General features: G+C 43.1%; 1 protein-coding gene across 1 annotated transcript in view; it reads right to left on the minus strand.

Moving 5' to 3' along the window:
- Positions 1-7,841: 7,841 nt before the first annotated feature.
- Positions 7,842-16,033, minus strand: part of LOC139421919 (melanopsin-B-like) — a 29,782-nt gene continuing 21,590 nt past the window's right edge. The window contains exons 6-10 of the mRNA XM_071173055.1: positions 15,329-15,490; positions 13,154-13,261; positions 12,521-12,695; positions 9,017-9,148; positions 7,842-8,116 (exon numbers count right to left, since the gene is read on the minus strand). Coding sequence (XP_071029156.1) covers positions 7,919-8,116; positions 9,017-9,148; positions 12,521-12,695; positions 13,154-13,261; positions 15,329-15,490 — 775 coding nt within the window. The 3' untranslated portion in view covers positions 7,842-7,918. The remainder of the gene's footprint in view (positions 8,117-9,016; positions 9,149-12,520; positions 12,696-13,153; positions 13,262-15,328; positions 15,491-16,033) is intronic.

Raw genomic sequence — 16,033 nt, forward strand, 5'->3', positions numbered from 1 at the left:
TGAAGTTAACGGAACTATGACTTCCGCATCGCCCTATATGTCCTCTGACTGGGGCATGGTAGGCGGGGAATACCGGTTACTTCAGTCAACTCGACAATGTTGCAAAATGTAAAAGTAAAATGTATCAATTTTACTTTCAAGATGGTTACATTTGTACCCACTTGCTAAGAATATTGGTCCAATTTTAAATGAAGAAAAACTTACAGAAGATTCTAGCACAGCCAGTGCCTAGCCTTTATGCTTTACAAATCAAAGTGATACTAAATAAAGGGTGACGTAAAATACCATTGATCAAAGGTCATTGGATCAAAATATCGTACAGAAGTTTAGAGTAAAGTGTATTGTTATCATGTAGCATATTACACATAGCATTTCCAGTTGTATTCATTTCAATCTGGTTTAATTTCAATGTGTCTGGATGAGTCTTGATAAACAGAATGAACAGGCTTTTTCCTCAAGTGGACGAGATTGAAAGGGAACAGGGAAGTGAAAGGGGAGGGAAGAGGGGGGATCAAGAAGACACAATTAAGTCAAGAGGGCTTGAAAAGGGAGAGGAACAATTGGTGGGATTGCAATGTCTCTGTCAGTGATGGATTTCTTTATTGTAATTATGGTGGTTATTTGGCTGGTCTAGATAGGAGTGTGTGTTAAAGTTGACTGCTGGGCCACTGTCCTGTACTATCATTATTCAAATGAGGTTAGACTCAACTGAGCACCTGTCAACTTTAGTAATTTTTATTTTACCTCAAGTCAGTTAAGAACAATTTATTATTTTCATTGACGGTCTAGGAACAGTGGGTTAACTGCCTGTTCAGGGGCAGAACAACAGATTTGTACCTTGTCAGCTCGGGGATTTGAACTTGCAACCTTTCGGTTATTAGTCCAACACTCTAACCACTTGGCTACCCTGCCGCCGCATGCTCAGTTGATTTTTGTTTTGTTTTTGTGCCTATCCACCACATCCAGAGGAAAAAATAACTTTGTTTTTACACCGTTTTCTTTTCTGTTACATGTACATTCTACATAAACAGCACTTTTTTACACAGTAGTTACATAGCAAAATATAGTTTGAAAAATATACACTACATCTGGCAGGTAGGAGCGATGTGCCAGTAACCGATTTCGGTTTCTGGATCGAATCCCAGAGCTGACAAGGTAAAAATCTGCCACTATGCCCCTGAGCAAGGCAGTTAACCCACTGTTCCCCGGGCACCGAAGACGTGGATGTCGATTAAGGCAGCCCTCCGCACCTCTCTGTTTCAGAGGGGTTGGGTTAATGCGGAAGACACAATTCAGTTGAATACATTCTGTTGTACAACTGGCTAGGCATTGCCCTTACCCTTTCCCATCTGGATAGATAGTACTTAAACACATCCAGCACACATGAGTGTTTTCAGTCATAAGTAATATAGATCAAACTTGAATTTGATAGTTAATTGGTGATCATTAGTTTGAGTGCTCATAATGATGATACATTGAGAATTTAGTTGTCTCCAGTTGAAAGTGTCCAAAAGCCAAGGTACAGTAGGTGGCGAGGGTGTACAGAAACACAGCATGAGAGAATCAACTGGTTGATTTACATCAGTGGGTGCTGATGTCATTCTTTCCTTTGCAGGCCTTTGGCTTACAGGGGAGCGAGAGGCTCATGCCAGCAGATAGCTAGAGGTTTATTTGAACCACAATGGAAATAGTAGCATCTGTGAAGGTCTTGTCTGATGAAGTAAAAATAGACCAGGATTGATGTTTAAAGCAGGACTGGTCTGTGTTTTGCATGTGAGGTACCCTTGCTCTGTTCAGTACAGCTAAGAATAGTGTTGCATGACAAAATTGTGTTATTTTTGTCAATTGGGCCTCTTCTTTGCAATCATTTTCAGCTGGCAATCAAAGAGTACTCAAGTAACTAAAAATGTTAATTGTCTAATTTTTCCAGTCAGAAATTGACACAGTTCCTAACCAAAATTATGCCTATCACATTGGCCTGTGTACGTTTCCTCTTGCCATTTGTTGAGAAAGTAGTTGAGAGCTGTATTATATGCTCAGATTAGGTGTGCCCTCTAGTGGTTAAATAGAAAACTGTAAAAAATGTGTCTTTCCTCTTCACAGCCCTGATTGTAGGTCAGGCTCCAATATCAACACCGCAACCAACAAGGATCCCTGTAGTCTTAAAGCCAGAGAAGCCATTGGGTCAGAAGTTTACATACACTAAGTTGACTGTGCCTTTAAACAGCTTGGAAAATTCCAGAAAATTATGTCATTGCTTTAGAAGCTTCTGATAGGCTAATTGGCATCATTTAAGTCAATTGGAGGTGTACCTCCGGATGTATTTCAAGGCCTACCTTCAAACTCAGTGCCTCTTTGCTTGACATCATGGGAAAATCAAAAGAAATCAGCCAAGACCTCAGTAAAAAAAATTGTAGACCACCACAAGTCTGGTTCATCCTTGGGAGCAATTTCCAATCGCCTGAATGTACCACGTTCATCTGTACAAACAATAGTATGCAAGTATTAACACCATGGGACCACGCAGCCGTCATACCTCCCAGGAAGGAGACGGGTTCTGTCTCCTAGAAATGAACGTACTTTGGTGAGAAAAGCGCAAATGAAACCCAGAACAACAGCAAAGGACCTTGTGAAGATGTTGGAGGAAACAGGTACAAAAGTATCTATATCCACAGTAAAACAAGTCCTATATTCAAATCAAATCAAAGTTTATTTGTCACGTGCGCTGACCTTACAGTGAAATGCTTACTTACAGGCTCTAACCAATAGCACAAATAAGCTATTAGGTGAACAATAGGTAGGTAAAGAAATAAAACAACAGTAAAAAGACAGGCTATATACAGTAGCGAGGCTATAAAAGTAGCGAGGCTACATACAGACACCGGTTAGTCAGGCTGATTGAGGTAGTATGTACATGAATGTATAGTTAAAGTGACTATGTATATAAAATAAACAGAGAGTAGCAGCAGCGTAAAAAGAGGGGTAAATAGTCCGAGTAGCCATTTGATTACCTGTTCAGGAGTCTTATGGCTTGGGGGTAAAAACTGTTGAGAAGCCTTTTTGTCCTAGACTTGGCACTCTGGTACCACTTGCCATACGGTAGCAGAGAGAACAGTCTATGACTGGGGTGGCTGTGGTCTTTGACAATTTTTAGGGCCTTCCTCTGACACCGCCTGGTGTAGAGGTCCTGGATGGCAGGAAGCTTAGCCCCAGTGATGTATTGGGCTGTACGCACTACCCTCTGTAGTGCCTTGCGGTCAGAGGCCGAGCAATTGCCTTACCAGGCAGTGATGCAACCAGCTCTCGATGTTGCAGCTGTAGAACCTTTTGAGGAACTCAGGTGTGTTTGGACCATTCTAGTTTTTTGTTGATGTGGACACCAAGGGACATGAAGCTCTCAACCTGCTCCACTACAGCCCTGTCGATGAGAATGGGGATGTGCGCGGTCCTCCTTTTCCTGTAGTCCACAATAATCTCCTTAGTCTTGGTTACATTGAGGGATAGGTTGTTATTCTGGCACCACCCGACCAGGTCTCTGACTTCCTCCGTCTAGGAAGATATAACCTGAAAGGTCGCTCAGCAAGGAAGAAGCCACTACTCCAAAACTGCCATAAAAAAAACAGACTACGTTTTGCAACTGCACATGGGGACAAAAATTGTACTTGATGGAGAAACGTCCTCTGGTCTGATGAAACAAAAATCGAACTGTTTGGCCATAATGACCATCGTTATGTTTGGAGGAAAAAGGGGGAGGCTTGCAAGCCGAAGAACACCATCCCAACCGTGAAACAAAGGGGTGGCAGCATCATGTTGTGGGGGGGTGCTTTGCTGTAGGAGGGACTGGTGTACTTCACAAAATGGATGGCATCAGGATGAAAGAAAATTATGTGGATATATTGAAGCAACATCTCAAGACATCAGTCAGGAAGTTAAAGCTTTGTTTCAAATGGGTCTTCAAAATGGACAATGACCCCAAGCATGCTTCCAAAGTTTTGGCAAAATGGCTTAAGGACAACAAAGTCAAATTATTGGAGTGGCCATCACAAAGCCCTGACCTCAATCCCATAGAAAATTTGTGGGCAGAACTGAAAAAACATGTTCGAGCAAGGAGGCCTACAAACCTGACTCAGTTACACCAGCTCTGTCAGGAGGAATGGGCCAAAATTCACCCAACTTATTGTGGGAAGCTTGTGGAAGGCTACCTGAAATGTTTGACCCAAGTTAAACAATTTAAAGTCAATGCTACAAAATGCTAATTCAGTGTATGTAATCCTCTGACCCACTGGGAATGTGATGAAATAAATAAAATCTGAAATAAATAATTCTCTCTACTATTATTCTGACATTTCACATTCTTAAAATAAAGTGGTGATCCTAACTGAACTAAGACAGGGAATTTTTACTAGGATTAAATGTCAGGAATTGTGAAAAACTGATGTATTTGGCTAAGGTGTATGCAAACGTCCGACTTCAACTGTAGTTACTCTGATTGATGTTATGCAGCAATGCCAACTGCCTATATAGTTTATCCCCACACAGCAATGCCAACAATACCCTGAACTGTACCAGCTTAAAAGAGGGAGATGCACACACCCTGATCCTGGTAAGTGACAGACTACTTTATATATATCAACTCTTGTTAAAGACCAGAACCATACAACTTGTGTATGGCAAGAACACAAAAATAAGTGTCTTGTGAGGCTCAATAGAGTAGGACTTGTTTTCACCTTATTGTACTTTCATTGCATACGTGCCTTCCTCCTTTGCTTCTTTGCTCAAAATAATTTATTTCTCTGCACCTGTGAAGGGATTAAAAAAAAACTTTGTTACACAAGCAATGAAGACCACCACCTTCAGATAGTACTTCTTATACCCTTAGAGATACTCAACACCAGTGCTTTGACTGTGGTAGAATAATAATAAATATAGACTAGTTTTGTTGTCTTAAAACGTAATTCAGAAAGTTCTAGGTATTTCAAGAGCTTGCCATCAAGTCAAACTACAAGGCACACCATGAAAGGAAATTGAGATCCAAAATGAAAAATGTATAGGAAGAGCTCCAGGAGGATCTTCAAAGAGGGGAATGGAGTGGAGCTGAGAGCTGGAGATAATCTGGGCGTAACAGAAGGGTAACAGGGGAAGTTCTTGGAGGCAATGTACGCTGAAACAAGAGGAGCTGCTGCCCAGGAGTCAGAGGTGGTATACAGGGGATTATGTACTCTTATGAGTTGATCATTAGCTTGTAAAGTCATGTTTTAACCTTAACGTGTGTCTGGCATCGGTTGATAAGGGTAGCATTTTTGTATTTCTCTGCTGATTGCTCCTACAGCATGTTCTGTTTAAAACTGATCAATGACATTCAGTGGAGAGACAGACGGTTCACTCACCTGGTCCTGGTCCAAAACAGCAACAAGCTACTGTAAATGTTAAGAAAGAGAAATTAGTCACACACAAAAAAATGCAATGGATGGATTTATAGTTCAACCTCATGAAGACATCCAAATCTACAGAGCCATATACCCTCATAACCGTCACGCTGTACCCTCATTAAAGATCTGGACAGAGAGTAGCAACAGGCACACTTACATGCATACATGCCATAACAGTAATACCTGAAATCCAGTAATACCAGTAATACCTGAAAATAAAATGCACAGTAGGTGTTACATCATTTTTATGGTAGAGGGCATTAGCATCACAACTGTTTTAGGTGAAGTGTTCCCTAGATTATTGTGCTCAATCCTGGAGATTAGAAATTATCACTGAGCACACAACTTGACATTTAATCAATATTGCTCAGCAGTGATTCACGTTTATCGAATATGATTCATGGAATGGGTGCGTCTATGCCACTGAATGCATGCATGCTTGAATGAACTGAACTAACTAAGCATAACACAGAGCTCTGCTGTCTTTAAATCTAGTCAATGGTCAATTTCTACCACCACAAAAGCTTATACATTTTCCAAGATCAGCTAACATAACTCTCAAACCAATGTGGTTATTGAAAATGATTGAAAACATCAAAACCCTACTGCACAATATGTTAATCTCATTTAGTTTAGACACCCGTCAGGCTACATAAGGATATGATCAATAAATAGTTGTGTCAGGGGGGAAGGCAGCGTCATGTCGCCAAGCCTTCACACATTCAACACCTCCCACAGACAGACGGACAGTACACACACACACACACACACACACACACACACACAAATAATCATGTGAGAAAAGCATGTTGTATGGTGGGCCTCCCTTAAGCTCTTTGAGTCCACTGAGGTCAGAGAGGGCCTTGCATTCTGCTGCATGACGAGGTTGAGCGTCTCATTCTGATGCCTTTGTGCCTAAGCTGGAGCTATTGGTCTGCAGAAGTCGTCCATGGTGGGAAGCTCTCATACAATTATATAACTGTATAAGCTGTAAAATCCTCTGGATATTCTGGAGCAGAAAGAAGTTCAAAGAAAATTTGGGTGAGAAAGGGTGAAACAATTCCATTACTATAACCTCCTCGTTTTATCATGCCTCAAATTGGTAGGTCTACCTGAAAGAATTTCAAGAAAGCAGACACGGGTGCAATTTGAGTTTATGCAGTAAAAGTATTTCCTCATCTAAAAGAACACATATCCCACGGGTAAAGACACCTAACCAATTTCACGCCGGCATCGAGTTCCCTTCCAAAATATGACTTTAGGTTCGATCAGGTTTATTCAGAGTTTGATATAGAAACCCCCACCCTTCTTCTCAAAGCCACACATAGTGTAAACCCATCATTTTATAGTAATCTGGTACCTACAGGAAATACTGTACATGTGCACATACAACAGAACATACAGTACTTGTGACAGATAATAAGGAAATGCTCCACAGTCCATGGGGATTACAAACCCAGTAGTAGACAGTTGAAAAAATAAGTGGTAATCAAACCTTGTACATCCACACACAAAATACTCTAAACATTTCAGTAATTATATGATTTAGTTTCCAAAGGTTAAATCATACGAATTTTCTACATTTTCTATACTCCTCCTTTACACAAAGTTTCACCCTAAGGAAAGTGTTTCGTATGTATAGTAACAGTGCTTGAGCCTTTCTAACTCTCTAGTCTAGATGTTTTGTATTTGGATTGGGCTGCATCATTTGGTTTGAATCAAGTGGATCTTTTGTCTTAATGATTTCTGGTGAATCATTTGGTCCTCATATTATGTGGTTCTTGGTTTTAGAATGCGCGCTTTCAGAAAGATCCTTCAACCTGCTGGGTTGATCACCAAAAAACAAGTCCATCCGAGTCGTTAGTGTTCTTATGTCCCTGTGCGGTGATGGTAGATTCTACTGAGGCCTTAAAGCAGGTATAGGACAACCTACTCAGTAGCCTGCTGTAGGAGACCAAAGGATTGTTTGTCATGAGATATTTGTTTGTCATTAAAACATAAGGCCATACATAAGACAAACACTGGACAGAAGTGTGTCAAGATCATACAGTAGATTACACATACTCTGACAGTTGGGAAAGCATTAGAAGCTGATTGGCTACACACAGAGCGTTGCGACTGAAGAACAGTAGTGATTAAAGGTGATTCTGTTTACAGCTGATTGTATTTAACATAAGTATAACCTTCTTGGACCATGACAATCCTCACTTGCTCTATATTGTCTGTATTGTACAATATTGTGACAGTACCACATCCACACATCATGCATACAGCAAAGCCTTCAGACAGACTCCCCAGGGGGGTTTCAAGAGAGGAACTTTTCAACCAACTCCAGCAGTTCATTGGAGCAGTTTAAGCTCTGCAGGCCCAGTAGCATGTTCCCCTCACAAGTCTGTGCTCCATGCTCCTCCCCGTATAGTGCCCCGTCGTCTCTGACGAGGGGCTGATGATGATGTGTTGAACCTCAGAGTCTCTGTGTTTGTTGTTGTTCAGGGTGCTGGGGGACCTGGGGTGTGAGGAGGCTGGTGGTGGGGCGGCAGGGGGGTGGCTCCTCCACCTCCTCCTGAGCTGACTGGGGGGGCTATCTCCTGGGTCTTCTCCTCCTCCTGCCACCCCTCCCCAGCCTCCTCCCTGGTCACAGATTCAGACACTAGGTCGTGGTCACAGCTGCTCTTGAGGACAGCAGCCTGAGGGAGACAAACACTATTAGAGAACCAAATTAATGGGCAGTGAATGACATTTTTACCATCGTCACTTTTAATTAGTTAAAATTTAGAAAGGTTCTAACCACCAACTCACTCCTGGCAAGAGAGGGCACGTTAAGAGGGCACGACAACACCTTTTCCCACTCAGGAGACTGAAAAGATTTGGCATGGGTCCCCAGATCCTCCAAAAGTTCTACAGTTGCACCATCGAGAGCATCCTGACCTGTTGCATCAACGCCTGGTATGGCAACTGCTCGGCATCTGACCGTAAGGCACTACAGAGCCCAGTACAGCACTTGGGCCAAGCTTCCTGCCACCCAGAACCTATATACTAGGCGGTGCCAGAGGAAGGCTGCAAAAATTGTCTTGGGAGTCACCCAATTGACTCCAGTCACCCAAGTCATAGACTGTTTTCTCTGCTACCGCACGGCTAGTGGTACCGGAGCGCCAAGTCTAGGACCAAAAAGCTCATTAACAGCTTCTAGCCCCAAGCCATAAGACTGCTGAACAACTCAACTAATCAAATGACTATTTACATTGACCCCCCCCCTCCCTTTGTTTTTACACCGCTGCTACATGCTGTTTATTATCTATGCATAGTCACTTCACCCCTACCTACATGTAACAATGACCTCAACTAACCTGCACATTGACTCAGTACCTGTACCCCCTGTATATAGCCTGATTATTGTTATTTTATTGTGTTACTTTTGATCATTTTTTACCTTAGTTTATTTTCAAAATATTTTCTTAACTCTTTCTTGAACTGCACTATTGGTTAAGGGCTTGTAAGTAAGCATTTCACGGTAAGGTCTACACTTGTTGTATTCGGCGCATGTGACAAATAAATAAATAAATAAATCAATTGAATTGAACACGTACCTTACCTTTTTCTGCCTGCTGCTGGGCTGACTGTCTACACTCCTTCACTCTCAGAGCTCCAGAGGAGTGGCTGATTCTCAGAGACTGGCTCTGCTGGTCGTAGGGGTCCAGCTCCACGTCACTCCACACCTGCTGTGAAAGTTATACACAACACAGGTCCAAGTCAGCTACTTCCAAGTCAGCCAGGTCCAAGTCAGCCAGGTCAGCCAGGTTCAAGTCAGCCAAGTCAGCCAGGTTCAAGTCAGCCAAGTCAGCCAGGTCCAAGTCAGCCAGGTCAGCCAGGTCCAAGTCAGCCAAGTCAGCCAGGTCCAAGTCAGCCAGGTCCAAGTCAGCCAGGTCAGCCAGGCCCAAGTCAGCCAGGTCCAAGTCAGCCAGGTCCAAGTCAGCCAGGTCCAAGTCAGCCAAGTCAGCCAGGTCAGCCAGGTCCAAGTCAGCCAAGTCAGCCAGGTTCAAGTCAGCCAAGTCAGCCAGGTCAGCCAGGTCCAAGTCAGCCAGGTCGTCCAAGTCAGCCAAGTCAGCCAGGTCCAAGTCAGCCAAGTCAGCCAGGTCCAAGTCAGCCAGGTCAGCCAAGTCCAAGTCAGCCAGGTCAGTATATGTAATGTACATTCAGTTTCAATAAAGTATGCCTAGATAACTGAACTCGAAAATTGAAAGGGGATTATTGGGTAAATCCTTTGTGTTTGGACACAATTGTAGGAGGTCCAGGATATGAACATCCTACTGTTTAGTTGTGTTTGTGTGGACTAAGCACTTGCAGAAGGTCTAAAATGGAACCGGCAGCCATAAAAGTGCTGAGCCTGCCCATGGCACGTGGGCCCTGCTACCCCTCCCCAGACCAGTGGGCACTGGACACACAGCTCTGAAAGGGCTCAGAGGTAATGTGAAGGGACACCTATTTCCCCTACAGACCTCTCCCCATGGGCCTCCCACATCAAACACACAGAACCTCGATAGAGAGATCATCAGACCAACAGCTCCTGGTGTGCTGCTGTGTGTTAGCCAGTTATCCACTCAGCAGCTGAGCTCTAATCCAGCATGTACACATAGTAAAGTTATTGCTGTGCTGCTGGATGCCTGTGTGTGACAGCCAGTTAGCAAAGAGCCCTGGGATGTGTCAGGGAGTTTGTGTCTCAGCCCCAGAAGTTTTTTTGTCTTTGTCCTCACTCAGCAGCTGATCTCCAATCCAGCATGTAAACACATAGTGAAGTTTATGTGTGTTATGCCTATAGGGGCACAGGGGCACGTGTCCCCTCAGATTTGTCCTTTTATTTATTTTATTTTTTAATAATAAATAAATAAATACAATTGTTTGTTTTTTCTCTGTAATACTACTAGCCACTTAGCAATTTTGTCTTTAGCTAGCCCAGATAGGTTCCCAATCTCCCAACCTCATAACTAGCTACCAAAAGGCCATTTCAGGCTATCAATCAAGTTAGAGTAGCTATCTTGTCTAATATCTTAGCTGGCATGTCTGCTGGCAAGGTTGGTAAACTTGAGAAAGGCAAGCAACAACTAAATGTACTGAATAAGACTCACATGTCCTTCAATCTTTTACCCAGATTTTAGCAGAGATGCACAGAAGCATATTTATTTTATTTTTGAAAGAACCACCAGTCAGGAGGATACAAACAGCTCAAGAGGTATGCTTAGATATTGAGAAAAAAACGAATATATTTTGGACATAGAATTAAACATAATGATTATGGCTCTAGATTGCATGGAAAATCTGTTTCAGGTATAAAACAAAGCAAAATTCTCCAACTTACAGACAAGGGGCCTAGCCCCACTCGCCGGCCATTCTCACGTATTTTGTGCCACCTTATATTTTTTGGGTGCATGACGCCCCTGGTTATACCAAGGATGCATAAGACAAAGTCTTAAACAGATTTGGAGATTAGACTTAAATTCTGTTACATTATATGGCATATGTCTTGGGATATTGTTAAAAAAGTTATATACAGTATACACAGTACCAGTCAAAAGTTTGGACACACCTACTCATTCAAGAGTTTTTCTTTATTTTTACTATTTTCTACAAACTATGACATGACACACATGGAATCGTGTAGTAACCAAAAAAGTGTTAAACAAATCAAAATATATTTTATGTTTGAGATTCTTCAAAGTAGCCACCCTTTGACTTGATGACAGCTTTGCACACGTTTGGCATTCTCTCAACCAGCTTCATGAGAAATGCTTTTCCAACAGTCTTGAAGGAGTTCCCACATATGCTGTGCACTTGTTGGCTGCTTTTCCTTTACTCTGGGGTCCACCTCATCTCAATTGGGTAGAAGGTAAAGTGATTGTGGAGGCCAGATCATTTGATGCAGCACTCCATCATACTCCTTCGTGGTCAAATAGCCCTTACACAACCTGGAGGTGGGTCATTGTCCTCTTGAAAAACAAATGATAGTCCAACTAAGCACAAACCAGATGGGATGGCCTATTGCTGCAGAATGCTGTGGTAGCCATGCTTGCTAAGTGTGCCTTGAATTCTAAATAAATCACAAACAGTGTTACCAGCAAAGCACCCCCACACCCCCACACCTCCTCCTCCATGCTTCACAGTGGGAACTACACATAAGGAGATCATCCATTCACCTACCCTGCATCTCACAAAGACAAGGAGGTTGGAACCAAAAATCAAAGATTTGGACTCATCAAACCAAAGGACAGATTTCCACCGGTCTAATGTTTCTTGGCCCAAGCAAGTCTCTTCTTCTTATTGGTGTCCTCAAGTAGTGGTTTCTTTGCTGCAAACTGACCATGAAGGCTTGATTCACATAGTCTCCTCTGAACAGTTCAGATGTGTCTGTTACTTGAACTCTGTGAAGCATTTATTTGGGCTGCAATCTGAGGTACAGTTAACGCTAATGAACTTATCCTCTACAGCAGAGGTAACTCTGGGTCTTCCATTCCTGTGGCGGTCCTCATGAGAGCCAGTTTCATCATCATGCTTGATGGCTTTTGCGACTGCAGTTGAGGAAACGTTTAAAGTTCTTGAAATGTTCCATATTGACTGACCTTCATGTCTTTAAGTAATGATGGACTGTCATTTCTCCTTGCTTATTTAAGCTGTTCTTGCCATAATATGGACTTGGTCTTTCACCAAATAGGGCTATCTTCTGTATACCTCCATACCTTGTCACAACGCAACTGATTGGCTCAAACGCATTAAGAAGGAAAGAAATTCCACAAATTAACTTTTAACATGGCACACCTGTTCATTTAAATGCATTCCAGGTGACTACCTCATGACGCTGGTTGAGAGAATGCCAAGAGTGTGCAAAGCTGTCATCAAGTCAAAGGGTGGCTACTTTGAAGAATCTCAAATATTTTTTTTGGTTTTTGGTTACTACATGATTCCATATGTGTTATTTCATAGTTTAGTTTTGATGTCTTCACTCTTATTCTACAATGTATAAAATAGTAAAAGTGAAGAAAAACACTTGAATGAGTAGGTGTGTCCAACTTTTGACTGGTACTGTAAGCACAACAACTCACTGTGTCTCCGGTGGACATGGAGGACACTTTATGAAACTTGGTCTTGGAGGTGGAGGACTGTCTGCTGAGCATAGGGTCCCTGAAGGAGGACTCGCTGTTGGACATAGAGATACAGCCTTTCCTGAGGGGTTGGGCCAGGAAGTGCAGACAGGGAACTTTCTCTGCCAGAGTGTCTCTGTATGGGAGAGTCAACAAAGGAGAAAGGAAAGGGGAGTGGCAAGGGGAAGGAGGGATAGAATGTCAAGCATACAGTACACCAAACCCTCCCTACTGTCATCATCACCTAAGTCAGTTGTAAGTTAACAAGTCAGTTGTTACAAGAGTCTCATCTGGATGGCCAAGCCCAATCACACCAAAGGAGCCCTGGGGGCAACTTGCCAAAACAAACATTAGGTTTTGACAGGTTTGGACAGTACATAACTAGGGGAGAATCTCAACTGCGTACTCCTTGCAACCTCTCTTCTCGCCTTCTTCTCAAAACCCATTGTATGAGAAAGCTAGAGGTCCCTCCCCTCTGACCTTCAAATCGTTTTGTGAAGGAGGCGAGAAAAGACGTGAGGAGCGACTGAGATTCTTCCAAGATGTTTTGAGCTGTGCCCTAATGGAGAGAGACATTGAGATGGCTGTACTCACCTGTACTTAGAGTGGATGATGGCATAGATGAAAGGGTTATAGATGGCTGAGGCTTTGGCAATGACAGCAGGGACAGCCTTGGAGTAGGGGCTGAGGGCACGTCCATAGCTGAAAGGAGAGATAACATGAATAGGACACTACAAGCCTCACAGGTATGTCAAGTTATCTGAACCATTCAGGTTTTTCTGACACATGGCAGTATTCCATTCTGCTCTGCTTCCACCATCTAACAATACGATTGGAGTCTTAACTGTATGTGTGTGTACAGTATGTCTGTGGATGGTCAGTCATGCGTTGGTCAGTCCCTGCTCGTCTGTGCCTTGGTCACTCTGTTGGCATTGTCTGCCTAGGTAGCTCCTGTGCAGCCTGTTTGTATGGCTCGGCAGTGGCCCAAAAGTGTTACGGAATGAGCATGAGGAATCATACTCTTAATTATCCCTTTCTCTCCGACAGACTACACTTCCTCTCTTCACATCCACTCTCCTGGAGGTGTGAGCAAGGCCTTAGCAGTACACTCATGGCCAAGCTGCTGCAGTACGTACAGGACGCTCCCCATACAAAACTCTCAAAGCCATCTGTTTCAAACAGTCTCTGTTTCAAACAACGTTATCGAAACTCCCAAAACAGTCTGTCTCAGACTCTCACCTCTTCGACAGACGTGCCTGCTATTCGGAACCAATCCCAGCCTTACTCTGAGGATTTGGAGTGAGATTCGTAGAGAATGTATCACCGATTCTTCGGCATTACCCCAAAGTTCTGCAGTACAAAAATTCTCAGCTTCATATCTGAATCAACACAGTCAGATAAAACCCCTATTCATGCCTCCTGATCATTCATACCCAGATCACATGCCCTCGAACTATAATCGTTGCCTAAGTGTCTCAACAAGTACACTACATGGCCAAAAGTATATGGTCACCCCTTCAAATTACTGGCTTCGGTTATTTCAGCCACACATGTTGCTGACAGGTGTAAAAAAAAATTGAGCACACAGCCATTCAATCTCCATAGACAAACACTGGCAGTAGAATGGCCCGTACTGAAGAGCTCAGTGACTTTCAACAAGACAGTTCATCAAATTTCTGCCCTGTTAGAGCTGCTCCGGTCAACTGTAAGTGCTGCTATTGTGAAGTGGAAATGTCTAGGAGTAACAATGGCTCAGACGCAAAGTGGTAGGCCGCACAAGCTCACGGAACGGGTCCGGTAAGTGCTGAAGCGCGTAACGCGTAAAAATCATCTGTCCTCTGTTTCAACACTCACTACCAAGTTCCAAACTGCCTCTGGAAGCAACGTCAGCACAAGAACTGTTCATGAAATTGGTTTCCATGGCCAAGCTGCCACACACAAGACTAAGATCACCATACGAAATACCAAGCGTCGGCTGGAGTGGTGTAAAGCTCACTGCCATTGGACTCTGGAGCAGTAGAAACGCGTTCTCTGAAGTGATGAATCACGCTTCACCATCTGGCTGTCCGATGGATGAATCTGAGTTTTGCGGATGCCAGGAGAACGCTAGCCTGCCCGAATGCATAGTGCCAACTGTAAAGTTTGGTGGAGTAGGAATAATGGTCTGGGGCTGTTTTTTATGATTAGGGCTAGGCAATTTATTTCCAGTGAAGGGAAATCTTAACGCGACAGAATAAAATTACATTCTAGACGACTCTGTGCTTCCAACTTTGTGACAACAGTTTGGGGAAGGCCCTGAACAAAGCGAGGTCCAAACAGAAATGGTTTGTTGAGATCGGTATGGAAGAACTTGTCTGGCCTCCACAGAGCCCCATCGAACACCTTTGGGATTAATGGAAACACTGACTGCGAGCCAGGCCTAATCGCCCAACATCAGTGCCCAATCTCACTAATGCTCTTGTGGCTGAATGGAAGCAAGTCTCGCAGCAATGTTCCAGCATCTAATGGAAAGTCTTCCCAGAAGAGTGGAGGCTGTTATAGCAGCAAAGGGGGGACAAACTCCATATTAATGCCCATGACTTTTGGCCATGTAGTGTAGATCTTTGCGCGTAATTCATAAAGAGTACGAGTGCTGATCAAGGATCAGTTCCCCATGTATCCATGTCATCTTATTCAAAATGATCTAAAAACAGGATAAACTTATCCTAGTTCAGCAATTCTACTGAAACGCTTTATGAATATGGGAACTGAACCCCACTCCATAGTTACCCAGCCCAGGCGATGAGGGTGACGCTGGCGTAGGGAGACCAGGACATCACATAGACGATGATGACCACAAAGGCGATCTTGGCCAGCTTCCACTCTGTCTTGATGGACTGCTGCTGGATGAGGGTGGACTTCCTCACCTGACTGCCCAGTTTCTCCATGTCTCTGTGGGCAATGGAGAGGGGATCGAGAAAATGTCAGAGGAAGACAGACAGCCATAGGGCCCCATCATCTGGATGTGTGTTTGATTGTGTGTGTGTGCATATGAGTGTGTGTGTGTGTTTGATTGTGTGCGTGTGCGTGTGTGTGTGTGTGTCACTCAAAAGTTTGGACACACCTACTCATTTAAGGTTTTTCTTTATTTTTACTATTTTCTACCTTGTAGAATAATAGTGATGACAAAACTATCAAAACTATGAAATAACACATATTGAATCATGTAGTAAGCAAAAAAGTGTTAAACAAATGCAAATATATTTTATATTTGAGATTCTTCAAAGTAGCCACCCTTTGCCTTGATGATAATGGCCTATTTATTGCCTACCTCTTCACACCATTTGCACACACTGTATACAGACGTTGTTTTTTTCTATTGTGTTATTGACTGTACGCTTGTTTATTCCATGTGTAACTCTGTGTTGTTTGTGTCGCTTTGCTTTATCTTGGCCAGGTCGCAGTTGTAAATGAGAACTTGTTCTCAACTAGCTT

This window comes from Oncorhynchus clarkii, chromosome 12 (assembly GCF_045791955.1).
Source record: "Oncorhynchus clarkii lewisi isolate Uvic-CL-2024 chromosome 12, UVic_Ocla_1.0, whole genome shotgun sequence".
NCBI classification, from domain to species: Eukaryota; Metazoa; Chordata; class Actinopteri; order Salmoniformes; family Salmonidae; genus Oncorhynchus; species Oncorhynchus clarkii.